We start from the raw sequence: 27,675 nt of genomic DNA, 5'->3' as shown, positions 1-27,675 counted from the left end.
GTAAGCAGAGAAACAAAATATGAAATAATCAATAGTAGCTCAGTATATGGGCTTTAATTTCACAGTTATTGGTCTTGATTGCTATTTTACAAAAATCAGAAGCCTGAAAATTAAGCAAATGCTTTCAATGGCTGTTATAAACCAATTTATTAGTCTTTTAATCTATAGAATCGCATTATTTGCATAATAAACTTGAAAAATCAAACATTTTGCCATGTATGGTAAGAGTGGAAACTTGTTATGCTAGCTCACAAAAAATCTCAAGCAAGTAGTTCTGATCACATTATCCTTTTTGCTATCTGCCATCCAAAAATGTGTTAATGATGACTGATAATAGCAGTATTGGAGAAATGTTTGCCGTATTTCCTCCTCCTCCTTGCCCGAGTGGCTGGCAGCTATGCATTTTGTAATGTTGCTGTAGACAAACTGTGGCAAAAAATTCCTCTGGTTTCAGATGTACAGAAGACTATCTTGTGCTTATCTGTTGTGGATTATATGACCTCTTGCGTGGAGTTCTCCTAATCCTACCAGATGCCATGTTAGAAGATGTGATGGACAAACTTATACAACCTGATTATCTTATAGTACTCGTGAACCACCCATCTCCTCTCATACAGCAAGGCGTCATTAAAGTAGGCCTATATAAAATGTGTTCAGCTAAAAAGTTGTGAACTAGCTTAGCTAACATGTTGGAAACATGAAGTTTTGTTAATATTTTGCTTTCTTTTTTCTAGTTTTTGAAGTTGGCTTCTGAATCTTAAGATGATTCCACCACCACAGATTTAAAAAAAAAAGGGGGGCGGGGGGGAAGGCAAACAACACAAACATAAAATCTTTCAGTCTATGATCTAAGCCAGAGGGCTTAGGAGTGTATGATGGCATTACTGATATAAATGGAAACAAAAATGCAGAAAAAGTTGGTTAGTTGACTTTCTGAACATGGACTTGAGGCTTCAAAATGTTTTCAGAGATTTTTGTAGTATTGACAAGGACAATGTTCCTGGATGATAACATTATGTAGATTAAAAACTTCAAATAAATTTGTATTTTAATTTGAAAACTAGGATTATATGGCTTAACAAACAAAATGATCCAAAAAAATCATGCATGCACTTGCATACACACAAAAGTACAGGATTTATCAAGTATAAAAAGTTTGAATGCACTTATGTATGCATTGTGTAACAGTTGTGTGTGATTTCATCTCTCTGAAACTTGACTAAAACCTTAAAAGTCTTCAGATTAAAAGGATAAAGTCAGCTGTCAGTAGTAACAAGGGCAGTGCAGGCTGCAGTTGTGGTAGTGCAACTGATGTTTTTAATCTGGAATTTAAAAAATTTTTATTTCAAACTGTTCAAATTATATGAGTACTTAACTTTCAAGGGAGTTATATTGAATGTTTAAGTCTTACATCATAATGATGTGTTTATTTTTAGTTGTTGGATGCATATTTCAACAGAGCAAGGAGAGAGCAGAAGGAGAAATTCTTAAAGAATCGTGGCTTCTCTTTGCTAGCCAACCAGCTGTACCTTCACCAGGGCACTCTGGAAGTTGTAGAGTGCTTTTTGGAAATGCTCTTTGGCCGCTCTGTTGGCTTGGATGAAGAGTAAGTAATGCTTTGCTTTGTACCCTGTAACTTAATATTTGAACTACAAGCAGCACACTTTGTTGGAGGAAAGGATTGTGATATCTTTCTAATTACTGTTCTCTTCCAAGTAGTCATCAACCATAAAAAAAGTTCCTTCAAAACTGTTTTGAAATGTTTTGCTTGTTGCTTTAACATTTAAATAGATCAATCTTCTTATGAGTATTGTATGGCCCTTAAGCTGTTTGTAAGCAACTTCATCTGATGGGCGCTATCAGCTGGGATCATCTGAACCCTCAGCCCTTCTGAGGGCATCCAAGGCCTTTGCACTTTGAACGTCCTGTAATCAGTTTAACGCTTCCTATTCTTTCTGATCCTACGTGAAACTCTGATTTATATCTTTAGAAGCTTTAAGTAGTAGTCACTAGACTTCTACTATTGGGTTTTGGTAGATTATTAAGGAAAAAGCTTGATGCCACGGCTGCTTCCTTGGCTTGGCTCCGAGTTTAAATCCAGGTTTCCTTTAAGGGAAATCCCACAGATAAACTGTTTCTGTGAAGCAAAGAGCCACCTCATGTTGACAGGAAAGGTGATTATCTTTAGGCAGACGATTATCTAAGCAAATTATATTTTTTAGAATTGGTATGGCTACTGAATGATTGTACAGGGAGAAGATGCATCTAAGTATTGTCAGCAGTGCAAAAATTTTGCAAAAAAGCTCCTTCTCAGTTGCCCCTCTGCCCCAAAACAGAGAACTGTTATTTCATCAGGACTTATAAAGGGCTGGAAAAGTAATTCTTATGGCTTGGGTTCTTTTAAGATTGTATAATAGTTGTGTGATAGGCTGATAACCTTAAAATAGTAATCCAATTTACTAATGCACATGTAATACAAGGTGTGAAGCACTGTTCTAAATTCTACAGTTGCAAGAAGAGAGATGTTGTAAAACCTAATTAAATGTCAGCAGTAATGGATGTAGAACATCAAACCTCCTGTTATTGTATTGATGCCAAGCTGTATCTGGTTTCTTGATAATGTCTGTCCCAGTTGCAATACTTATTACTGGAAAGATGAGTCATATTTTTCTACAGTGATGAAAAAAGCCACTCTGTTTTCATGAAATCTATATTGTAAGCAGTTGATAGTTAGCTGAAGCTTCAGATACACATTTTAGATGCTTCATTTCCTTATGGCTTTTTTAAGTGTTTATTTTGCTCTTCCTTTAGTAGACAGGCATCATTGCTGCAATTAAATGTAGGAAATTGCCATTTACATCTTCGTCAAAATACTGGCATCAGCTGGTATTCCAGTTGCATATACCAGGTTGCTATTTTAAGGATGTCACTCATTTATATTTACTTTAATAGATTTGATCTGGAAGATGTCAAGAATGTTGGACTCTTTCAAAAATGGTGTGTCATTCCCATTCTGGGTCTTATAGAGAACTCTTTGTATGATAATGTTTTGCTGCATAACTGCTTCTGTCTCCTGCTGCAAATCATAAGCTCCTGCTCAAAAGTTGCAGACCTGCTGCTTGATAATGGTTTGCTCTACGTGTTGTGTAATACGCTGGCTGCTCTCAACGGACTGGAAACAAAGTGAGTATAGTACCAGTTGCTATAAAAAAAGCCCGGGCACAACCATAATTGTCACAAAAACTAATATATGGTATTCTTACTACTTGCTAAAATGATAAGAGAACATGTATAAAGTAGCACTGGTTTTGAGGTTTTCAGCTTTAATTTTACCTTCAGGTGAAAGTTAATGTGTTAGATATTCAGTTCAAACAATGGAAAACACTGGATACAAAACGTTCTTTCTGTACCTTAAATTTTCAAGTGAAACAAAATTTTAAAATGCGAGTTGGTCACATTGTGTACACTTTGGATGCTTTTCCTAATAAAACTCACCTGAACAGTAAGATAAAGGCTCAGGAGATGGTAGCATTCTACTGTATCTATAGAGAAGGTCAAAACTGCAGGAAAAGTCTCTCCTGTGCTGCCTGTGATTTAATATTTGAGATTTTGAGTAACTTAAATGACTTCATTAATTACAAACATTCTGTACTTTAAGAGAGGTTATACAGTGAAGGAAGGAGAAGTGGGATTTTTCTTAATTCATTTCATTAGTTGGTATCCTGAAGAAATACTGATTTCCTTTTTACCCTAGTATGGTTTCAGTTCAGCATGGTTATAAAATGATACTATCCGGATTTTTTTTTTGAGAAATACAGGATTTCAGATGCGATCTTTAACTTAGAAATCTGATAATACATTGTTGCTTTTGCAATAAAACTTATTTACAATTTTCATGTTAGAATGTCTCAAAGATCTGCAGGCATCCAATCTGCAAAAGTTAACAGTAAAGAGGTGTCTTTGATTACAGTTTTCAAGCATTCAGCAGTAACATTTTCATATGAAGTACGATATAATATTAGGTATGGCTGGCAGAAGTAGTGAGGGGAGTAGTAATGGGTCTTGTTATGGGTTACAGTGTACTAGAATTGTCACGTTTCTGGTAACTACAGCTTTGTTTGCAGCATTCCCTTGAATGACTACAAGTTACTCGCATGTGATATCCAACAGCTGCTGGTAGCAGTTGCCATTCATGCCTGCAGCTCCTCAGGTTCTCAATATTTTCGTGTTATTGAAGACCTCATTGTGCTGCTGGGTCATCTTCAAAACAGTAAAAATGCAAGAATGCAAAGTAAGTTATCTACTTATTTTTGGGGTCATGGAATTGGAGAAGTAAATTCCTTCCCCATTGAGATTTTTATTTTAATTAATATTCCTGCTGAGGGAGATGGGGGAATTTTCTGGTGATGGATCTTCTTTCTCTTCTAGGTGGTTTTCAAAGTAATAGTTTTCCTTAGGACCTTGCCTTGCGGTCAACAATTGTATAGTGCTAATCTGAACACATAGTGACTATAAAAGTTCATTAAGGGTGTTTAAATCAAAATGTTCTATACAGTTTTGTTTAGCTTAATTCAGAATAATCAAATTCCATGGCTTTTCCATGAGAACTCACTTGTGTACTGTCTGTATCTATGGAATAGTGAGGTGACTTTCTATGCGACTTCTGTGGAATCGAGAATTTTACAGTTGACACATTTCATTGTGTTCTTTTACAAACATCTGGTAAAAATTCTTGAAGACTTGTGAAGAATGTCATATGTCCTTTGTACGCCTCTCTTTGTAGATATGGCCGTTGTTCTACAGCTAAGAGTTCTTCAAGCAGCTATTGAATTGATAAAAACTACAGCAAACCAAGATGCTCAGGAGCAGGCTGGTTCAGCCCCGCTGCCATCGGCACCACATCGTGCAATGTTTCAAAAGCGTAAAGGCATTACTGGTGAGTAGCAAGAGTGCAGTATTCTTGTACTGTCTCCTGTATGTATTGCTTTCAAGCTAATTTCAGTGATAAAACAAATGAGTCCCATTGCTTTGCTTTTTCTGTGAATTGGCTTTATTCTAAAATATATATATTGATTCATAATGTAGCCTGTATCCATTTTGAACTTGTGGGGTTTCTTTTTTAGGAGGAGGCAGTGGAGTATTGTAATGAAATCTCAGTCACCTTATTCTCACTGCAGTGTCTAAAGCCAGATATTACCTTCTTTTGATATTCTCTTCAGTTCACAAGTTGTTTAGTAAAGATATTTTTGATCCATAGTGGTTTTAATAACTTCACCACAGTAAGGAAATAACAAAATAATAAAGTTAGTGCTTGTAACTTTAACACCACTATGATGTGGGGATTGCATTTTTGCACAATTCTTATATAGTAATCATTCCGATTACTGGAAAACATACCTGGCACTCCAAATTAATAGTTAGGAGTATGAGATTCCTAGATTCCACTGTGGTTGTGCTTGTAAAATGTTTGTGCAGTTCTAGCTTTAACTGTAATACTTTCTCCATATTTGATAGCTTGTGAGTCATTCTGTAAAGATTTTGGAGTCTTCTGGCTGGAAATTGATATTATATGTCTCTCATATAAATGAAATTGCGTTTAAGACTTCGAAGAAGACATAATTCTAAAACCTGACATATATATGAGTTGTTTAAAACAAATAAACAATTATTATTCTCTTTTTACTATGTTTCTCTCAATAGTGTCAGCTTTCAAGGCCTCACTCCATCAGCCTAGTAAATGTAGTGAAAATATTTTTATATAAGTAAATCTGGAAAGGCGCTAAAGATTAAAAAAATAGTTATTTCTGAAGGAGGCAAATACAGTCAAGGCCCACCAGTTCATTTCAATAAAATTTTAAGGAATGTAATGAGTTCAAAATAGTACTTCTACCAAAACAAGTAGCAATGGGTATGGTACAAAATGTGTTTGTTTATAAGCAGTTAATATAACTGACTCCTTATTTGTGCTGATAAAGCTAGTTTCTGGTATGCAATAATTTTGGGGTGTATCATTAATTTTTACTCCTTTAAAAAAGGAATAAATAACTTTTTCAGAACCTGCTTTACACAAATATACAAGCTGTACAGTAAATCTGATTTTGAGACTAACTCATTTCATGGTATCACTTCCATTTTATATATTTATTTTGAAATAGAAAAACTCTTAAAAGAAAGAGATGAACACAGAAATGACATTTATGCTCTCTTCAATATCAATATATTTCAAATTTTTTGTTTCCTTAAATGATGTGAACTCTCTGGATGCATGCAGTTGTGATTGATTTTTTTTTTTTGGTGCATTTTAGTAGGATGCTATTAATGCTTCTCTATTTAAAGGCTCCAGAAAGTTTTCACTTGCTCAGTCCGATGCTCTGCTGATGAAAATGCGTTCACTAGCAAGTGAAGAATTCAACATGATGATGCAGCGGAGAATGAGCCAAGAAAATCCTATCCAAGCCACTGAGACCGAATTTGTGCAAAGATTACAGCGGCTGACTGTTCTAGCCGTTAACAGGCTCATTTATTTAGGTAGGATTTCTATTTGTTCATTTCCCTTTTGACAGAGCCAGCTATATGAAAAATGGATTCCTGCTTTTGGAGTGTTGAAGTGTTTGAGAGGGAAGTAATACCATTGCTGCTAGTTTAATGGATTTAACTGTAAAACATCATTCTCTTGGTGATTTGTCTCACAGTATTATGTAACTGACAATCTGGATACAGTTTTTGTCTGACTGAACTGAACAAGTTATTTTAATTCTACGTTAATCTATTCATGTGTTAACTGCCTGAATCATTACCTGAAGATTTAACTCTGCCAAAAGGAGCATCTGCTCTCTTAAAATGCATCAGTTGGCATGTTTCTATGAAATGGCTATGTGTATTTGCAAGACTTGATGACTTTGGGGGCTAGTTCAAATTGCACAGAAGCAAGCAAAAGAATTTAGGACAAATAGTTGAATGGCTCTGTGATTAACTTTAAATGCTCATTAAATTGTTTCATAAGGGAAATGAAATAAGGAATACTTTTTGATATTTAAAATAATAAAAATAAAGTAAATATACCAGTAAAGGCAATATTTGATTTAATGCCATGTAAAGGATCATAGTATTGTCTTGCTTGAGATGGTACTGATCAATATGTGCCTCTTAAATTTCAAGCATCTACTGAAGAGTGCCTTGATATACTGGGTATAACAGAAGCCGCAAGTCAGAGCAAACTTTCAGCATCCCAGCTGGAAGTTCCTGAAGAGGAAAGCCAGCAAGAGCTGCCTAACAGAACAAATCCTTTTCTTAAAGAAATGTTCAAAATGTTGGTGGAAGGAATCAAAGTATCCATTGTAAGTAATTAGATGTTGTCCACATTAAAGTATATTTCATAAGGTTCCTTTATTAGGAACTTTTTATGCATAAAATCTTCTGCCTATAAATGCTTTTCTTACTGCCTCTCTCAGTTCAGCTGTGGCGTTAAAAACTTTGTTCAACTTCTGTTATTCTGCACTTGTAAAATAATCAACACATCTGTTCTGATTTTTACCCTAACATGTAGCAAAACTCTGCTTCTTGAACGAGCGCACAAAGGTTAAATAGATTTGCATAGTCCATAATTTTGCTTTGTCTCCTAAACCTCAAGGTTTAGGTTTGCTGGAGCCTATAAAACAAAATCTGCTGTGCATCCACAGATGGAGAGTTTGAGAAACATGTGTCTCTAATATATCTCAGAGTTGATGATGTAGTTGTTGCCAGAGGGCTGAGAGTTTTCTTCTCTAGGATATGAGTAGGAGCTTGTCAATCTTTCCAAGGTGATCAGGTTTTCACTTGGGTAATTTGAAATGGTTTTATTGGGAAACTTACTGCTTCTTGCCTCTTTATTTTTCTTAGATCAACTTTATCAAAAGTAACTTAACCTAATTTTTTTTCTAGGTATGGAAAATTAAGTTTCTTAGGTCTATCTTTCCCTCATGCCATATTTGTAGTGCTTTTCAAAGACGCAGGTTTATTTTTGTGAGCACACACACCTCAGTCCAATGCCTGGTTTCTAATCTTTTGAGGTAATCCATTCAGAAACTAGTGATAAATGTAGAAGAGCTATTCATTAAAATAAACAAAAAAATCCCCCCCCTTTTTTTAAACCCTCTACATAACAATTTTAACTTTTTGGATTGTTATACAGACCTCGTAACTGAATATCCAGTATAGCTAGGAGCTGCATTCCTCATATTGGCAGAGTGAGAGGAAAAATGCTTATTTTTTTGGAATGAACAAAACCTTCTTTTTAGTAGAATGCCTTTTAACTCATAATAAATAATAAATGCCAAAGTAAAACTAAACACTTTATATTGGTAGAGAAATCTTTATTGTCTTACATTTTGTTCATATTGACTGTGTTTTGTAATGTAATACTTGGTAAAAGGAATCCCTAACCTTGTAATATTAAAAAATGGTCTCATACTTAGGGCACCAGCAGAATGAACACACCAAAGCAGCAGTGGAAGAGAATCCTCTTGTCATGTAAGGACACATTCCGTACGCAACTTGGGAGGCTTCTTGTGCATATCTTGTCTCCAGCAAGGCCACTGCAAGAGAGAAAACAGGTTTTGGAGATGGTACATGAAATAAACCATCAAGAGATTATACGTGACTGTCTTATCCCAACTTTGCAAGTAAGTATTTGAGAGAAGTTTGTAAAACCTGTATTCAATTTCCTTGTTTGAATTTTACAATTATTTATAACTGTATGTGGTTAAAGTTGTTTGCTGCTGTTTTAGCAAAGTTTAGTATAATGACAAAGTCATGTCATACAAAGTGCCTGTGTGTACTTCTGCAATTGCTGTGTTAGCCTCTGGGTAGGTAGTTTCTAAGAGACAAGACAGGATTATGTTTGGGTATGTTGACTCTGTAGCACATCAAACATCACATCTCCTGTGTAATGCAGAAACAAAAGATGGTACTAGTTTTAACATGAAGAATTTTGCTGAGGATGCTAGAAATTAAGATACCCTGAAAAAGCAGATTAATGAAGGAATTACCCTTGCCTCTGAACTCCAACTGCAGACTTCCTGAAACTTATAAGAACTGATTGCCACTAGATTTTAAGAGGCAGTCAGTCCTTAATGAAAGCAGTATTTTATATTTGCTTATATAGCCTTTATTAATTCTTAAAGTGGGGGGATTGTGTATTCTATGTTAACTCACATAGCTGAATGTTTTTTCCTTGCTTTTCTGGGTTTGTCAGGAAAAAGCTTTTCTGATTGTACTCTATTAGTGCAAGCTTGAGAGAAAGCATTTCTTAAAGCTATGATGAGGAATTGGGTTGCAATGTTACTATTTGAGATCTTCAGAAACTGCAAAAATGAAATGAATTATCTAAGACATGCCACAGTTTGAGTCACTGTATACTGAGAAAATCCTTATTGGACGAACCTATGACACTTAGGTGTTTCCTATCACATATACACTATTCGGTTAAATCAGCACTTCTACCAGTAAGAAAAGAGCTGGTATACTAGCCATGGCTGCTTTGGGGGAGTGTCATGCCGAGTGCATTTCTGGCCTGTGTCTGCTTAACTTCATTATCTGTCAGCTCTAATTTGGTTAATCAAACAAGGTGTAGCATTCTTGGCAGGCAAAACTAGGAGTCTCTGGCACATATTTCCTGGAGTATAAACAGAGCTGCAGGAACCGAGTACTTGGAAAAGAAACTTAACTGTCCTGTAAGCCATATCAAAAGTCACAAGGTGCTGAGAGAAGTTTTATCATGTGAAGGATTAAATTTAGTATGTGCTTTCTAGTTCTATAGAAGTTTGTCTTCAAATATTAAAGCAGCCATTTTCTTTGAATAACAGAAAAATTAGGAGAAGAAATCTGTCCAGGCTGACTGGAAAAGGGAATAAAGTTGGAGGAAAAGGCTGCTTGGTGTTGCATGGTGGAAATGAGAATGACCATACATCTTCTTTCCACTTTTTCCCTTCTTTTTTTCTTCTAGCATGGACCTAAATTAGTGCTCTATTTATATGAGTTAATGCACAGTCACAGTGATGAAATGACTAAAGAAGAACAAAGAGCAGCAGGAGACCTTGTGAATACACTAAAATGTTGTGGCTATAAATGTATTCCCCTGAGCCCACGACCAAAACCAGATCTAATAAAAGCTTTGAAAGAGGTTTGTGAATAAAAACCTTACTTAAAAACCTCGGTATATTTGAAATAATTGTCTGTTATATGGGGTCAGAATTTTACTGCGGACAGCAGTTTGTTTGCTTGGTGCATGGCTTATGCTTTTGGGGATTCTCTTTGGGTTTTGAATATTTCTATCACACATACTCAATGCTTCACAGCAAGCTCATGTGTTAATGCTTCTTGGCTAAGCACATTACTTAACCCAGGCAAAGCTGAGAGTTCATAATAAGCTACTGGTATGTCTTAGGAAAAAAAAATTATGGTTCCTTGAAAAAAAGAACTAAATCTTAATATATTAAAACTGTGGTAACTGAAATGAAGTTTTCATGGTTTAAAATGCTGTGAAGATACCAGCTGAACAGTTTTATCAGTCTTGCTTTTTTAAATTGGCATATTCTTTAGCATCTGCTTCCTTATTTTGTCCTTTAAAAAAAATAATGTAAAAAACTTTGATTCAGGATCAGAAGAAATATGAGATGGAAGAAGGTGTAAACAAAGCTGCCTGGGAGAAGACAATGGCTAATAATCGACAAAAGTAAGTGCTGCCTTAAAGGGCCTGCAAGAACCCTGTAAGAATGTTCTCTGTTCAGCATGCCCCATGGCAGAGTTGCCTATATGATTATTATAGATGTTTTTTCAAATGAACAGCACCGCTAGCTTTCAGATTTTTAGTTTAGTTTACCGCTATAAAAAGAGCTTGATTATATATGCATTTTGATAGGTTGTATAATAAATGCATTATGTGAACTTCAAAATACTGAATTGATTTTGCACATTTGGCACTTCACCCTTAGTTCTACAGCTGTTTTATCTGTCCAATCACCTCACCTGTTGCTGTGGTCCGTGCAATTAAATGTAAGGGAAATGTCTCTACAACTAACCCTGATCTTCAACAAGTAAAATATATTTGGCATAGTATTTGAACACTTTTGTGAGCTACATACATTATGCCAAGTAGCATCAATCTGAGTCTTGTTAGGTTGTGGTAGATTAAGAGGTTCTTTCCATTAATTGACATTTCAGGCTTTGCCATAAAAATCAGATCAGAGATGCACAGACAGCATGCTTTAATGTAGGCAACTGCAGTAGCTGTAAAGGTCAGCTTAGTCGAGTCTGCCCAGATAAGCAATAAGACTTCACTGTGTTGAATAACTTAAGAGATTTGAGCAGTGGTAAATTAGTGTTCTTACTTCAGATTTTTATTGTAATGGATATACATTAATTAGTAAAGCATGCTAATAAATAGGCATTGATCTTCTGATTGGCTTAGCTTGTCTTTAGTCACAAGTTATAGCTTTTTGTGAAGGCTAAGAAGCAGAAGGTATTTATAAGTCTTGTGAAAATTATGTAGGCTAAGTTGCTCTGCCTCTGCTGTAACAAGAACTGTGGATATCTACTGCCAAACTGATATTTTATAAGCGCTTTTGATGTCTTGCCTTCCCATCTCAGTGTGTATATTTGACATTTTAAAACACAACTCTTTTTCCTCAGTCTCTTTCAACGTCTGGATACAAAATCTAAAGACATTTCTAAAATAGCTGGAGACATCACACAAGCTGTGTCTCTGTCACAAGGAATGGAAAGGAAGAAAGTAATCCAGCACATCAGGGGGATGTATAAGGCAGAGCTAAGTGCCAGCAGACATTGGCAGGAACTTGTTCAGCAGCTTACCCATGATCGGTAAGTTGTTCTCTCACCTCAGAGAAAGCCAGAGAGAAACTCGATGCCTGACACATGCTTCTCATTCTGCTCAGAGGCACATGAAATGTAGATGGTATTGAAATTAGAATTACTTACTTTTGGCAACCATCTGATGGTTAAAGTCTTGTAAAATACTTGATTTATTCTCCTATTTTTTACAGTGAGTAGCCATGTAGTATTTCTATGCCATTTAGACAGGTTTTTTTTTGTCAGATACATTTTGCTGTGCCTAATAGAATGAAAAAGTTAAAGTTTTCATATCTTGCGTTACATTGATGGAGTAACAAAACTTCTTTGGGGTAATGTTATTCACATTAGCATCCAGATACTGTGTTCACTAATCTGCACAGAACAAAAGATGCCAAGTCTTGACAAGAAACCAAACAATTGTGTTTTTACCACTGCACAACTAGTATTATGTCATGTCTGTAGGAGCTGAGTTTTAAAAATATAGCACTGGATGCATTGTATTGCTGTTTTCATCAGAATTATAGTTACTTCAAGAGCAGTCTTCCAGTAGTAGCTCAAAATAGTCAGTCAGTGGGATAGCTCATGAAAATAAACTATAGAATTCAGTCTTTTGACACCTTTTCAGAAATAATTGCCCAGTGTACTGCTGTGAAACCTCTGCCTTTTTACTTTTTGAAGAAAACCAAAATAAATAAGCTAATATACTGCCTCTGCTGCCAAACTCAAACGTGTTTTGGTCTTTTTTTTGTGGATGTGTTTTTTTTTTTTTCCAGAGCACTCTGGTATGACCCAGTCTATTACCCAACTTCTTGGCAACTTGATCCAACAGAGGGCCCTAACAGAGAGAGGCGCCGCCTGCAGAGGTGCTACCTAACTATTCCAAATAAGTACCTTCTCCCAGACAGGCAGAAACAGGAAGGTAATTATAACATCTTCTAGGAGTATATCTGAATTGTAATGACTGTTAGTGCCTTATTATTTGTGGGTTTTTTAATAGGTGTGATAAAAACTCCGTTATCTTATCTATTTGAAGACAAAACACATTCTTCTCACTCTTCTACTGTAAAGGACAAAGCTGCAAGTGAACATATAAGGTAAGGTTTGGGTAAAATTTACTTCCCTTTCCCACCTTCTCCCATTCCAAAGAAACAGTTTTCCTCACTTGTTTTGTCTAAATAAACATTAAAAAAAACCCAATCAAGTGAGATGAGAGACAAATGTCAGAAATTGTAGGTTTTTCGCTATACTCAAGCAGAAGATCAGTGCTACCAATGTGCATTTTCTGAGTCTTAGAGCAGTCTATCTCCATTACTTCAAAAATCAGTAAAAGCAAATACCACCTGTTGTGATATGGGGATTGGACTTCTGTGGGATAACCTGATGGGACTTCTTTACTTATTTGTCACTTTGATATCTGAGACAGGCAGTGCTACTAGATCTGTTAGGTCTTTCCATCAGTGCTCAAAAGCAAATCGTGTTCTCATTCTCTCTGCTTTTACTGTTGTGTTAGTCAACTCTGAAGTTAATTTGCTGCCTACTACAGGCACTAATACTGCCTAAAAAAACTGCAGAGAACACACAAAGAAATAAATACAAATACACTAATGTGGAAGTCTAGAAAGCTGAGATTCTATTTTTTCTTCCTTGGGATTTGAACCATTAGAGTCACGGTGTTGAAAAGTCTGTCTTCAACTGTAGTCTTTGAGGCCATTAGTTTTAGGTATTTGCCAAAAGGTACGTAAATCTGTAAGCAGTAATAAACTTTGAAATATTTCAGAGTTAATCGAAGATGTATAAGTGTAGCACCTTCTAGAGAGACTGCTGGTGAACTTTTGCTAGGTAAGTAGAATTTTCAGTCCTCATAAATATTTTTTTGTACAAGATTCTTCTGTATATATGAAGTTGGCTGTTTTTTTTTTTTTAAATGAGCTGTTGCCTAGCTTGTTATGAATTATTTGTAAAGTATATAAGTTTTGCCTTTTTTCCCTATGATTTGCATGAGTGCTTTTTGGACTGTAGTTAAGTTTTAAAGCTGCAGACCACTTGCTAATAGATGTGGAATCATAAATTCTATTTCTGTCAAGTACTGTCTTGCCCAGGTACTATTCTTAGTATGCTTAACTCCTGGGCACTGTTTATATAACACTAACATGCATAATACAAATAGTAATATCATGTACCTTTATGCAACTATTTTTTTCCTGCAGGAAAATGTGGCATGTATTTTGTTGAAGACAATGCTTCAGACACAATTGAAAATTCTGTAAGTAATAGATCATAATATTGTATAGCCTTAATTTTTCCAAACTCTGACCATGAGTATCTTTTGTCTACTGCCACTGAGATTGCTTGAGTACTAGAGTTAGAAGTCTCTGGACAAGACCAGCCAAACTCATTAGTTTGAGTTCAGTCTTGCATCTGTTGCCCCTCCCTGTGGATTCGGTAGTGATAGCAGAAAACAGGAAAGGTGTGGGGCTGCGACTGGGGGGAAATAAGGAGGGTGTGATGTGGGGAGGCTTCTGCACCTTGCTGTCCATTGCTCTGAGTTCATCAGCACGGGTGCACAGAGCTTGCTTGTGTCTGCACCTGAGAACTTGCCTTACTGGACACTGGAGCAGTACAAAGTACAGAAACTCAAAGTGTATGAATTGTGCTGTACCCTACAGCATCTGATTCTTGAATTTTCCATTATATAGGATGTTCTATCTCCCTCTTTAATCCTATATGAGAAGACTGTTTCATGGAGGAAACTGGAACTGACCTAATCCTTCTAATTCACAAACGCTCTGATGTACTATTTAAGCTTATACATCCAGCAGACATTTAAAAAATAATCAAGACATGGATTATACTGATGAAAGTTTTGAACTATTTTCAGGAAGCTCTTCCTTGCATCCACTAAGCACACAGCTCCTGTGGTTTAAGATGTTACCAGCTGTTTTGCTGTTTTGTCCTTCATAGAACAGTCAGAATTGGATTCATAGTAAAGCTTTGCTTGCTCTGGTTGGTTGTTCAATATTTTAGCTTAAGAGCCAGTAAGAATATGGCATTATGTGCTGGTGTTGGATAGGGAACTGGAGCAGCTGAGGAGCATGCACGATGTTCTGCCCACTGCCTTGAGGAGAAACGTATGAAAAAAAATCACAACAATGTCTTAAAGCATCACAGCAAAATTAAAGTTTGCCTTGTGATGTGCTGTATGGTTATACTGGCTGCATCGAAGGGTTTCTTGTTTAGAAAAATCTACTGTTTAAAAAACTTTTTCAATTGCAAATTCTGCAGAGTTTTCATGGGGAAACTGAACCAGCATCGTTTTCTTGGACCTATGAGGAAATTAAGGAAGTTCATAAGCGCTGGTGGCAGTTAAGAGACAATGCTGTGGAAATATTTCTAACAAATGGCAGAACTTTACTCTTGGCTTTTGATAATACAAAGGTAATGTGGCACTGATGCATAATAATATATCACAGTGTTTTGCTGTGTCTTCGTAATATGTACATTCATGCATTAGTTTCTAAGGAGACCTGCTGCATGGACTAATTAAATTCTAATACCTTTGAAAAAACTTGGCTAATCTAGACTTCTAGACAAACCCAACCATGTTGTAAAACACATCTCTGATGTATTAAGACATTAAGAAATCTTAGTAATACTAAATATTATTCCATTACAGTAGATATCTGGAAATTCGTAAAATGAGAGAAACAGTTACTAAGTCCTAGCAGTTTGAAGCTTTTAAAATTACATGATTAAATCTATGGTATTTTCTTCTAGGTCCGTGATGATGTGTACCACAACATCTTAACTAACAATTTACCTAACCTTTTGGAATATGGAAACATGACTGCTTTGACCCACCTCTGGTGCACAGGACAGATTACTAACTTTGAATATCTGACTCATTTAAACAAACATGCCGGCCGTTCCTTCAATGATCTCATGCAATATCCAGTATTTCCTTTTATACTTTCTGACTACACCAGTGAAACGCTGGACCTAAACGATCCATCAGTATATAGGTAATATGAAATTTTTGGAACTGGTTATTTCCAAATACATGAACTAGTCATCCAGTATAGCTTTTTAACTTTGTACTGAACTGCACACATACGTGAATGGAACTATTCAGGAACAAGCCTCATCAATAACAACTTGGTGTTTTTACAATAAGTGGCTGCTTCACCTCAAATATTTAAATAAAATGCCTAGTATTTTGAGTGCATAGGTTCAAAGGATGCTATGAATTGGACTTATATACTGTTTTAATATGATATGGATAGTCCACAGATTTCAATAAAAGCTCTATGTTTAAATTCATGTGATTAAAGACTTCCAGGCCAACTACTGAAAATTAAATAGAAAAGGAAATAATATTATAAATTATTTGGCCAGTTACAAAATCATGTTGTTTTCATTGTGAATAGATCGGAGTGAATTGTCTCACCCTAATAAATATATGTAAGCTAATTTAATGTTTGTGTGCACAAAGTCTTTGCCTTGATATGATGCCTCTGATTTGACAGAGGCACTTTGCATTTGCTTGCCTGTTACTGTGTTATGAGGTAGCCTGTGGATCTGAGTTTGCCTTTAGCACTAACTGAAAGTGTCCTTTTTATTTTTTGAACTCTCTTGTAAAGTGCTATTAAGTTTTGTCCTTTTCATTATGTTAAAGATGTTATTCTTATTAATGCATTATTAAATAGCATGAATCAACATCTTTATAAAAATGACAAGATATCAGTACTACTTCTGTTACAGAAATCTGGTCAAACCAATAGCTGTGCAGTCTAAAGAAAAAGAGGATCGTTATGTGGACACTTATAAGGTAATTTGGATAACTTTTTTGCTTCTTGCCTTTTTTTCTGTATATAAATGATATGGAGGCTTTTTTTTTTTACAAACATTGATTGGGGAAAAAGAAACCACAAATCCAGTATTTTATGTCTATGGAATTCTCATTTCCAATGTGCTACATTTCCTGGGGATTGTTTTATAACACGCTTGGAACCTGTATTTATCTGTTCCTGTTAGTCTTTCTATGTGATACTGCTGAGGAGGTTAATTAGTATCGTCTTATGTATGAACATACATATATTTAAAGATCCCTCAAGACCAGGTAGATAACTTATTGCTGATATTTGGAATTACTTCAGTGGAACTTGTGGCTTTTCTTTCTGTTTAATAACAGAAAAACTGTTTTCCCTCAAGTACACTGTTTAACATGCTCTACTGTGATTACAGTGCTCCTTGATTTTTGTTCTTCAGAATGTTTTAAAGGTTGTGGGAAATAGCATGCTGGGGAATTAAAGCATCTGCAGCTGGACCTTCAAACTTATGCCTATATCATCATGGTCTAGTGTATTCGCAAACATTGTTTTTTTCCATTTAGTATTGAAAAGCCTGTACGACGACTGCTGTGTTAGAAAACAATAGGAAAAAGGCAAAAAAACCAAATAATGGAAAATGGGTCATTTAAATTAGCTTAAGACTGATAACTAACTGGATTGTAGAAGTTATCATATTTCTTTAGACACTGAAAGTGTATTTGATTTCAAATCACTTTTAGATGTATGTTCCTCCAAAAGTTTTAAGTTTCATTCCTAAACAACTGAAGCTCTTATTTTTGTTATTGGAAGGAGGGAGGAGGTTTGTGATTTTTATTTTTTATTTTTTTCCCCCCCCCCTGCTACTTTTCTAGTATTTGGAAGAAGAATACCGTAAAGGAGCACGAGAGGATGATCCAATGCCACCTGTACAACCATATCACTATGGATCTCATTATTCCAACAGTGGAACTGTGCTTCATTTCTTAGTTAGGCTACCACCTTTTACTAAAATGTTTTTAGCCTATCAAGGTAAGATTGCTTTTGCTTGCACGTGCCTTTCGCATCTGGGCCTTGGCCCAGTGACTCAGGAGTGCCGTATGTTACTCTGTTTAGCATAGTTTATCAGTTCCAAATAGCTGAATTCAGTAAAATTCTATCTGGTATGCTTTCACAATAGATGCATTCTGAAATTATGAAGCTAGACCATAAAGCTGTACGTCTGATATTTATACCTTAGTGTATGTAGAGTAAAAAGCTGATGTATATTTGACTTGCAGTCCATGTATAACACATTGTAATTGAGATAGAAGAATTCTAAATATTCTCAGCTAACTAGAGAGCACTTATCTACTTGAAGTTGCAGATGTGCAACTGTTATTGTGTCCATCATCGATGTAACAAATTCAGTTTGGATTTCTTTACAGATCAAAGTTTTGACATCCCAGACAGAACTTTTCACTCTACCAATACAACCTGGCGACTGTCTTCGTATGAATCAATGACTGATGTAAAGGAGCTTATCCCAGAATTTTTCTACCTTCCCGACTTTCTAGTTAACAGAGAAGGTATACTAAGAGGATAACAAAACTATATGCCCAAAACAGCTGTATGGTTGAATCTATGGGTTGAAACTGAGAATATTTATATCCCTTGATTGAATATGCTGAACATAGATGTATGGGAAAAATCTGGCACAAACTTGCAGGATATGCTATAAAAACTGTTATGTAGGACTTAAGGAAAGTTTTTTTCATAATTATGTCAGAGGTGCAAAGGAGTTTCCTGTTGTCTGATTTTTTTTTTTCCATTTGAATGAGTATATACAGTTTGAATGTGCTTGAGGGGGACTTGTTAATAGTGCTGCTTTGATCAGCAATCACTGTGCTTAATGGTCAGCTTTCATAGAACTCTGTAAAGACCTTTTTGAAGTTACTGTCAACTAAAAAGTTGGATCATTTACTCCTGTGTTTCTAGGTTTTGATTTTGGAGTACGTCAAAATGGTGATAGAGTTAACCATGTCAATCTTCCACCCTGGGCTCGTAACGATCCTCGTCTGTTTATCTTGATTCATCGTCAGGCTTTGGAGTCTGACCATGTTTCCCAGACAATCTGTCACTGGATTGATTTGGTGTTTGGTTATAAGCAAAAAGGCAAGGCCTCTGTTCAGGCTATTAATGTCTTTCATCCTGCAGTAAGTATTTGTTAAGCAGTTGTGTTTGTTCATTGTACTTAACTTAATGGGGGAAAGTTCAGTCTGACTTGCTTGGAAAACATCCAGCATGAAGCAAGATCACTTGTCCGTGAAGTGTTGTAGAATAAGAAAATGATTAACCATTTCAATGTGGAACTCATAAGATTCCAAGGACTGTTGTGAGACTTAGTGTGTTTGTGTTTGTCTTTCTTGCCTGGAGATAGGCATGGAGGATGATCAGGTATGGGGATTAGACTTTCTGTATAGTTGTTTGCAGTGGTATACAGGTATTGTTTTTGTGTGTACCTGCATCCATCTCATTCAAAAGAAGCCTTTCATTTAGGCGGATTGTGCTGCAGCTTTAGAATGGTTAAAAATAGTTCCATTTGTCCTGAGCTCATTATTTTGTAGAATCAGGGAATGGTTAGATTGGAAGCGACCTTTAAGATCATCTAGTTCCAAACCCACCACCATGGGGCAGGGCCACCTTCCACTAGACCAGGTTGCTCAAAGCACCATCCAGCCTGGACTTGAACACTGCCAGGGATGGGGCATCCACAGCTTCTCTGGGCAGCCTGTTCCACTGCATCACCACCCCCCTAGTAAATAATTTCTTCCTTACTTCTAATCCAAATCTTCCCTCTTTCAGTTTAATGTCATTACCCCTTGTCCTATCATTACACACCCATGTAAAAAGTCCCTCCCCATCTTTCCTGTAGGCCTCATTTAGATACTGGAAGGCTGCTATAAGGTCACAGAATCACAGAATGTTAGGGATTGGAAGGGACCTCAAAAGATCATCTAGTCCAATCCCTTTGCTGGAGCAGGAGCACCTAGATGAGGTTACACAGGAATGTGTCCAGGCAGGTTTTGAATGTCTCCAGAGAAGGAGACTCCACAACCTCCCTGGGCAGCCTGTTCCAGTGTTCCGTCACCCTCACTGTGAAGAAGTTTCTTCTCAAATTTAAGTGGAACCTCCTGTGTTCCAGTTTGTACCCACTGCCCCTTGTCTTACCATTGGTTGTCACAGAGAAGAGCCTGGCTCCATCCTCGTGGCACTCACCCTTTACATATTTATAAACATTAATGAGGTCACCCTTCAGTCTCCTCCAAGCTAAAGAGCCCCAGCTCCCTCAGCCTTTCCTTTTTCAGCCTGAGCAACCCCAACACTCTCAGCCTGTCCTCATAGGAGAGGAGCTCCAGGCCCCTGATCATCTTCATTCCCTTCCTCTGGACTCACTCCAACAGGTCCATGTCCTGGGGGCCACAGAGCTGGATGCAGTACTCCAGGTGGGGTCTCACAAGAGCAGAGGGGTAGAATCACCCCTCTTGACCTGCTGGTCACATTTCTTCTGGTTTGTGTTCTTCCCTTCGTATGCATCTTGTGTTTTGTCCCTCTAATGAGCACTTTCCTCCCCAGTAAATTTAATTTCAAGTCTGCATTTAACATAAAGACTTCCAGAGTTTCACTACCTAATTGTAACACAGATATCTCTGATTGTATTCTTTAGCTTCAATCCTGACTATCACAAGATTTGCTCAGCCAGGCAGTCCTGGTTTCAAAATGCATTCAAATGTGTTTAGTGTTCATTGTATAGCAGTAAGAGCTAATAAAACAGTAATGTTTGGCAGTGGTGGCTTTTTATTTTCAAGTAGCCATCCAAATGCTTTCCTTCCTTTTCCTTTTTTTTTGTGTGTGCTTAAGTATTATGTTTTTCAATTTTTATTCATTAGCAACCCTTCTGGTTTTGCAGATTAGTAAAGGTCTACTAAGAAAACCTTTTTTGACAGAAATCAGTCATGGAATACATGTAGGAGCAACTCACGTGACAAATCTTGAAGTGGTAGTTGTCAACCACTTCTTTATTGGAGATGAGGTTACTGTTCTCAGTGGCTCTTTAGTCAGCACAGCATTGTGGGATGGCTTCTACTCGAAGTTTTAACCAAACTGAAGAGTCTGCCTCTGATTTTTGTGTGCATGAGTTGACAGTCTTTTCCAAAGACAAACTGGACAAGCTTGTTCTTGCCTCTCTTCTCTTTTTTTTTTTCTTTCCCCTCTCTAGACCTATTTTGGAATGGATGTTTCTGCTGTTGAGGATCCTGTTCAGAGAAGAGCCCTTGAAACAATGATAAAAACATATGGGCAAACACCTCGGCAGCTGTTCCATGCAGCACATGTTAGCAGACCTGGATCCAGGCTTGTCATGGAAGGAGAACTTCCTGCTGCCATGGGATTACTTGTGCAATTTGCTTTCAGAGAAACCAGAGAACACACTAAAGAAATAATATATCCAGTATGTCATTTTGATTTGCAAGATGGTTTAATTAACATTCATATGCTGTAATTATTGTACCCTTATGTTTACAGTTTCCTTCCTAAAACTGCAACTTACTCCCCAAATTGAACTGTAAAGAAAATACACAAAATTAGTGAAGTGATAGTGAAAATTATTTTCATGCATTTGTGATATATTTTGTGTCAAACTGAGATATAACCAAAATGAATTCAGATCTAGCAAATAGGTGTTGGAAAGCATTTCACTTAAACAGTTTTATATTTTCAATGATGAATTCTAGAATCTGTGTGCAGACCTATAGTAGGTAAACACATACTGTGCTTTCTTCCATCCTCAACTTTTTCACTGTCTGTAGGACAGTTCAACTTTCTTCACTTCAAATGCTTGTTTTCACTAGGGTCCAGTGAGAGACTGAATCACTGCATTTAAAGAAATCGGTAGTTTTCACTAAACTACCTGAACTACAAGCTTGCTATCTCAGCCCTTAAAGAAGTGGGAGAACTCCCTGAAAGCTAATAATTCAGCTGATGATACTACCATGCCTCATACTTGCCTTTCTAGTATTTTGAGAGTACTTCAGCAGTCCTTACCATGTGATTGCTTATGAGAACGTGGTATGATTCTCCCTTACTAATGAAAACTTTTTACCACTTTTTAACTTGAAACTTATTTGTGCTTATTTTAGAGTCCATTACCATGGATAAAAGGCTTGAAGTGGGGAGAATATGTCGGTTCCCCAAGTGCTCCAGATCCTGTTGTCTGCTTTAGCCAACCACATGGAGAAAGGTTTGGCTCGCTCCAGGCTTTGCCAACTAAAGCTATCTGTGGTTTGTCCCGCAAGTTTTGCCTTTTGATGATATATAGCAAGGAGCAAGGTATGAATTTGTGCTTATTCTCTACGTGCACAATAGATGCAAAAATGAGCCATAAAAATGAAATCTAATGCTACTATTATTCTGCAGCAAACTTAACCCAATTCAGTCACTTTTGCCAAAGATTGATTTATAAATCCAGTAACAGCTTCCACATGTGTGGTGCGTTTCCTGGAGGGTGGATTTTACTTGTAATTTTCAAAACTATGTAGAAGCATCTTGTAATTAAGTTGATATTTTTTATTAAAGTGACTGAAATGTGAAGATCTAACTTTAGAACTTGCCAGCAGATTCAGTCCAAGAACTGAAGAATAGATGAAAAGAACTTGAGGCAACAGAAAGGAGAATTAAAAGGACAGGTTTTAGAGGCAGAGAATGAGGAAAGTTATCAGTAAAAAGCAGAGGTGAAGGAGGTTCTAGCTTGTGGTAAAACACAGACTTGAGATTTTTATTGTTGACTGTCAAAGTGATCAACTCTTCGGATATATGACAAAATATTATATGCCTTCCTTCAGGTGTGAGAAGCATGCACAGTACTGATATTCAGTGGTCAGCTATCCTGAGCTGGGGATATGCAGATAACATTTTACGACTGAAAAGCAAGCAAAGTGAGCCTCCAGTAAATTTTATACAGAGCTCACAGTTCCATCAGGTAAAAAAAAAAATCAGTCTCTTGGTCTTCAGTTTAATATTGCTAGTTTAATTGGTGTTCTGACTTGGCAGTAGATACTCTTGCTTTAACTTCTCTTGGAGATAAGCTTCAAAACACAACTGTTTTTAATCTATATGATTCTCCTTTAGAATATGTGTCTCATTGCTCCAGTGTTTTTCATTCCTGTACAGTGTTCCTGTACTGGGTAAAGATCCCTTCTGAACGCATTTGGTTTTTGTAGCTTTTCTCTCCCATGAAATATTGTTGTGGATTTATAAAAGCCTAAGTTCTGGGCCAAAAAAATGAATAAAGGAAAAAAATACACATATTAGGAGCAGAACTCCACTGTAGTTTAGGATTCCTCTGAAAAAGATTGTCTAAAAGGTTGTTAGGGAACACTGCACAATCACCATTACGTTCCAATGGTTGGTGACCTTCTACCAAAATATTTTGGCTGATGTGGTTGTGGATCTAGAAGTCTACAGTAGTTCACTGCTCTTTAGTGGTAAATTCTAGGCTACACAGAATTTCCCTCTACTTTTTTTCTGAAGTAATAACAAATGTGACCTACAGCAGAAATTTTAACTCTTGGATTTCTTTAGCTTAGGTACTTTACATGGCTTTTCGTAGGATAACCAATAAAGAATCGGTTTGACCAAATGCTATGGCATAATGAAAATAGCAGTGAGAACAGTCTGTTCTGATTATTTTTTCTGGCTTTGTTTTGTCTTTCCAAGGTAACAAGTTGTGCTTGGGTGCCAGACAGTTGTCAGCTGTTCACAGGTAGTAAATCTGGTGTCATCACAGCATACATGAACAGATTCACTAGCAACACGGTAAGTTCCATTGGGTAGGATTTATATTTAAGGATTTAGCTGTATCCACTATTAGTCTTTTTTTAAACAGGAAAAGTAAGAAAAGGGGAATATGTTATATTTGGGACAATTGCTAAAAAGATCATGTGCTTTTTTAGTATTTATGTTTGAAGGATCCTCTTTGACATTGTTAAATAGATTTATCTCAGCATGTTTATTTGTGGGTTTCTCTTAAGCTGTTGTTCACATACTGCTAGCCTTTAGTTCTTATCACCTGGGTGCATAACTGATTACATGTACAGCCCTGACTGTATTCAGACTAGGGCTTGGAATTGAAGCTCAATACATTAAGGAGTAAGTTTTCTGTAAAACAGACAGAGCCTTTCAAAACTTTAACTGAAACTGTGGAATGCATTTCAAATCCAGAAGGGACTTACTCTGCAGACAGCCAGGATGAAATCTCAGACAGTGTACATGTTAGACATTAAGCCTCTTCACTTTGTCATATTCCCCAAGGGGAAAAGCAGTGAAGAGGGAAGAAAGAAAAGTCACTTGCATTACTTAATGCATTAGTGGAAGATACTGAGATACTAGTAGAAATCACTGTGATACTATGTGATAATAAGCATAGTATGAAAGTATAAATAGAACATAAATTGATCTTCTGGTTCAGGCTGAGTTTCTGAACTTCTGTCTGGCTTTCTCCAGCAGTAACATCTACTCTTCGTAGTTTTAACAGAGTTCACAACTTTCTTGAGAGGTCATTTTAGGTGTGCCTACAGGATTACCTATAGCAACAACTAAACTAAACCAGTTTCTCAAATTTAGCTTGATACAGGTATAGGCAAACACACTTGTAGTATTGTACTCCTTGATGCTCTTGACCCACTATATCAGCATGACCTAGAGGGAACCTTGGTATGGTCTGCTGTGCCTGCTCGGTTTCCTCTCTTCAACAGTGGCAAACAGGCTGGGAAGAGCACAAACATACAGTGACTTCTTCCTTGGCTTTTTTCCAGTTTCTGGTAATCTGCCACTCAGACTTCCTGAGCTCAGCATCTCAGGAGTTTAAAATTAGTTTAAAAAAAGAATTAGAGCCTGAAGCCTGCCAGCTTCAGTCAGTTGGATCTTAAGTCAGGGACTTTAACTGCTCACCAGAACAGTGAACTCTTCTAGGTACCAAAATAGAAATTCCATATACTTGCCTTCTGCAATGCTGAAAATAAACTCTGGTAGTGGGGTTATGATTCTTAAGTTCCCTGCATTTACTAGAAACAAGTGATTTTTTTTTGTTTGTTTTTGTTCAGCTGCACAGATGTTATCTTTGAGACCATCTTTGCTGAATTTCTCAGCACTGACAATTTTACATGCCCCAGGCAGACTGACCTTGTGCCAATTTTGTAGCTCCTGTTGTTGAGTCAGTTACCTAAGTCAGGGCTGCAGGGAATGCAAATGTTTCCTAGCATCTGTTCTGTATGCATCTTGTCAGCTGTTCAGTGATTAAGTGAACAGTCTGTATTAATGCAGTACTTGAAACATGAATATTTGGCCCTGTTTCACATCTATATAATTCAATGTATAGGAATGAAACAGTTATGTTGTTAATTGGATATGTGAATTCAAAGGCGTGCTGTCAGAATTCAAAAATACCTCCATTTTGTACGTCAGATGCTAAGTTTTTCCTAGCCTTTCTTTAACATGGTCAAAAAACTAATGAAGTACTGCTCTGAAACTGTGATCTATCTTGACAATAAGTCATACCTTCATGAAAACGTCAGCCAAGGGTTTCTGGTAGTACAAATTTCTCCAGCCTTCACTTGCTGACTACTAGAGTTGTCTTGCAAACAGAAAGAGAGCACTTTAATGATCTGTTTGAGTAAAACTGGGCAGTGATCATTTACATTTTCCACTCAAGTGCTCTAGGCCATCATTTGGGGTAACCAACAGAAAGAACTGCTATTTAAAGGTAGATCCATGCCTGCATGTTTTTCCACATCTAGATACTGTTTAGTGGTTGTCAACTAAAAGCAAGTGGGAAGTAAAAAGGGATTGGTATTTTAGGTAGGAGGTAATTATTGTATAACTTACTTGACCTTAATACAGTTGGTGCTAAAATTCCAGCTTATCTCATTACAATAACCCAGAGAGGAATCAATAAACCATTGCTATTAGTACTATAGAGAGAAGCTGCTGAAGGTGAATCCTGCATCGAGTTTGTGTTGAAATGCAGTTCAACAGCACTTAAAGGTGATGGGAGGAGCACAGTAAGAGAGTTATCAAAATCAGTTCTTTTTCAGAAAATCAGAAGTCTTGATTATTGCTGTTATGGAAAATTTTGGTATATTTTTTTCTCTAAACTGAGCAAGGATTAAAGAAGGATCTGCATATGTGAGATATTGCACTGTTCTGAGAATGACAACTGGATACTTTCATAAGTGTCTTACTTGGATGAGATGCTCAGTAGCAAGAGCAAAATAGCAGGTCTTCCTGTTGCCAAAAAGTATATTGACTTTTGCAATGTTATATAAATTATATTGTCCCTTCTAGTGTGGAAAGACATGAAAATTTTCTACAAACTAAGAGTTAAGCATATGCGTAGTTTTATCTTGCCTATTTCTACATTCAAGCTTTTTGTAGACCTGCTATATACATCCTGTACCCTCACACAAAAATGCAGACAATGTTTTCTGACATGTGAGGAAACAAGCAGAAAAATGTTCCTTTCTTCCACAAAGGTTATTCTAATCTCTGTACAGCAAGTTGTCTTAATTAAAGCATTAGTATTCTGATTAAGCAGCTCCTTCAACCTGGCATTTTTAGGAATCTGAAACATTTCAAATGATATAACTTGTGTTATTTAGTGTTAAATCTGCTGCTTTAATTTTTAACTAGCAGTTTCTATATTTAGACTTGACTTTCTGCATATTTTTCCAACTTGGTATCACTGAAAGACTTGACACTGACTTGAGGAATTCCCAGTAATTTACTGTACACAGACTGATAACTGCTGAGCTGAGTTTTCCTTCTGTGTTTTTAAGTGCTTCCTTTAGATGCTAAAATATTGGGAACTGTCATTTCACTGCCACATGGAAATAGCAGTCTTGCAGAAAACAAATCGGCCAATTTCAAGGTGTGTAATTGAGACAGAAGTAGTACAATAGTTCTTCATTTCTACTCATTGGACCACATCAAAATGTTTGCTTAGACTAAAGCACTGGAACTAAAAAGGTTGAACATTGATACGTATGGCTTATCAGATTATAAAGCATTAAACATAATAAAGCGTTAAAAACCGATGCTATTAAAAGCAATAGGAACCATTATTTGAAATCTAAGAATGAAACTTGTCCCCAGGCTTATTCTCTTCAGAAAAAAAAAAGGCATTCACTTTCTTTTTCATGAGAGTCCATGTTTTATCTTGCTGTTTTCCAGCCTTCAGAGGTAGAAATGGAGTCACAAGTCCATCTATATGGTCACACAGCAGAAATAACAAGTTTGTTTGTGTGCAAACCATACAGTATAATGATAAGTGTCAGCAAAGATGGAACCTGCATCATATGGGATTTGAACAGGTACAACTATATATGTAACTTTTTCCAACTTTTTCTTTTGAATACCTGTTTTACAACTTCAGAGTATCTTAACCCTTTTAAATTTAACTGAATTTGTTCCATGTGTATCTTAATGTGAAGTCAAACCCTGGGGTTTTTTTTTCTGTGCTGAAATACTAGAATGAATATGAAAAATACCATCATCATGCAAAATGTTGATTGAAGTTAATATAACTCTTAAATATTTTCTTCAAATAACCTTTTCCTTGTTTGAGTCTGCACTTTAGGCTTGTTCTCTTTATTTTCCTCAGGCTGTGCTATGTCCAGAGTCTGGCTGGACACAAGAGTCCTGTGACTGCGGTTTCAGCTAGTGAAACAACTGGTGATATCGCAACAGTTTGTGATTCAGGTATATTTGGCAGTCAAAGCTGTTTTGACTTGCAGACCAAATAAATCATGAGACTTGCTATTAAATTAGTTAATGAGTGTGTGTTAATCATCTGAGGATGCATTTGGTCAAATAGGAGCACTTTTTTTTCCCCACACAGTAACATAAATTTCTCCAGAAATTATTAGGCAGGTGTTCAAGTAAAATGTAGAGATAAAGCTAACAGCTCGATCTA

General features: G+C 36.6%; 1 protein-coding gene across 4 annotated transcripts in view; it reads left to right on the top strand.

Moving 5' to 3' along the window:
• Positions 1-27,675, top strand: part of LYST (lysosomal trafficking regulator) — an 84,374-nt gene that overhangs the window by 51,477 nt on the left and 5,222 nt on the right. Inside the window, exons 24-50 of one of the 4 annotated variants that reach the window (XM_065630524.1) lie at positions 455-632; positions 1,437-1,606; positions 2,953-3,183; positions 4,125-4,291; positions 4,784-4,936; positions 6,337-6,528; positions 7,159-7,337; positions 8,454-8,660; positions 9,983-10,159; positions 10,635-10,711; positions 11,668-11,856; positions 12,621-12,766; positions 12,845-12,941; positions 13,625-13,686; positions 14,055-14,110; positions 15,130-15,282; positions 15,622-15,866; positions 16,606-16,672; positions 17,546-17,702; positions 18,098-18,238; positions 18,648-18,865; positions 20,929-21,159; positions 21,848-22,037; positions 22,550-22,686; positions 23,424-23,522; positions 26,934-27,073; positions 27,364-27,461. In XM_065630524.1, coding sequence (XP_065486596.1) covers positions 455-632; positions 1,437-1,606; positions 2,953-3,183; positions 4,125-4,291; positions 4,784-4,936; positions 6,337-6,528; positions 7,159-7,337; positions 8,454-8,660; positions 9,983-10,159; positions 10,635-10,711; positions 11,668-11,856; positions 12,621-12,766; positions 12,845-12,941; positions 13,625-13,686; positions 14,055-14,110; positions 15,130-15,282; positions 15,622-15,866; positions 16,606-16,672; positions 17,546-17,702; positions 18,098-18,238; positions 18,648-18,865; positions 20,929-21,159; positions 21,848-22,037; positions 22,550-22,686; positions 23,424-23,522; positions 26,934-27,073; positions 27,364-27,461 — 4,157 coding nt within the window. Of the gene's footprint in view, positions 1-454; positions 633-1,436; positions 1,607-2,952; positions 3,184-4,124; positions 4,292-4,783; positions 4,937-6,336; positions 6,529-7,158; positions 7,338-8,453; positions 8,661-9,982; positions 10,160-10,634; positions 10,712-11,667; positions 11,857-12,620; positions 12,767-12,844; positions 12,942-13,624; positions 13,687-14,054; positions 14,111-15,129; positions 15,283-15,621; positions 15,867-16,588; positions 16,673-17,545; positions 17,703-18,097; positions 18,239-18,647; positions 18,866-20,928; positions 21,160-21,847; positions 22,038-22,549; positions 22,687-23,423; positions 23,523-26,933; positions 27,074-27,363; positions 27,462-27,675 lie in introns of those variants that run through there. The other 3 variants (XM_065630525.1, XM_065630526.1, XM_065630527.1) reach the window with 3 other exon arrangements.

The sequence above is a fragment of the Caloenas nicobarica genome, chromosome 3, assembly GCF_036013445.1.
Source record: "Caloenas nicobarica isolate bCalNic1 chromosome 3, bCalNic1.hap1, whole genome shotgun sequence".
Taxonomy (NCBI): domain Eukaryota; kingdom Metazoa; phylum Chordata; class Aves; order Columbiformes; family Columbidae; genus Caloenas; species Caloenas nicobarica.
This window is presented reverse-complemented; position numbering and strand designations above follow the sequence as displayed.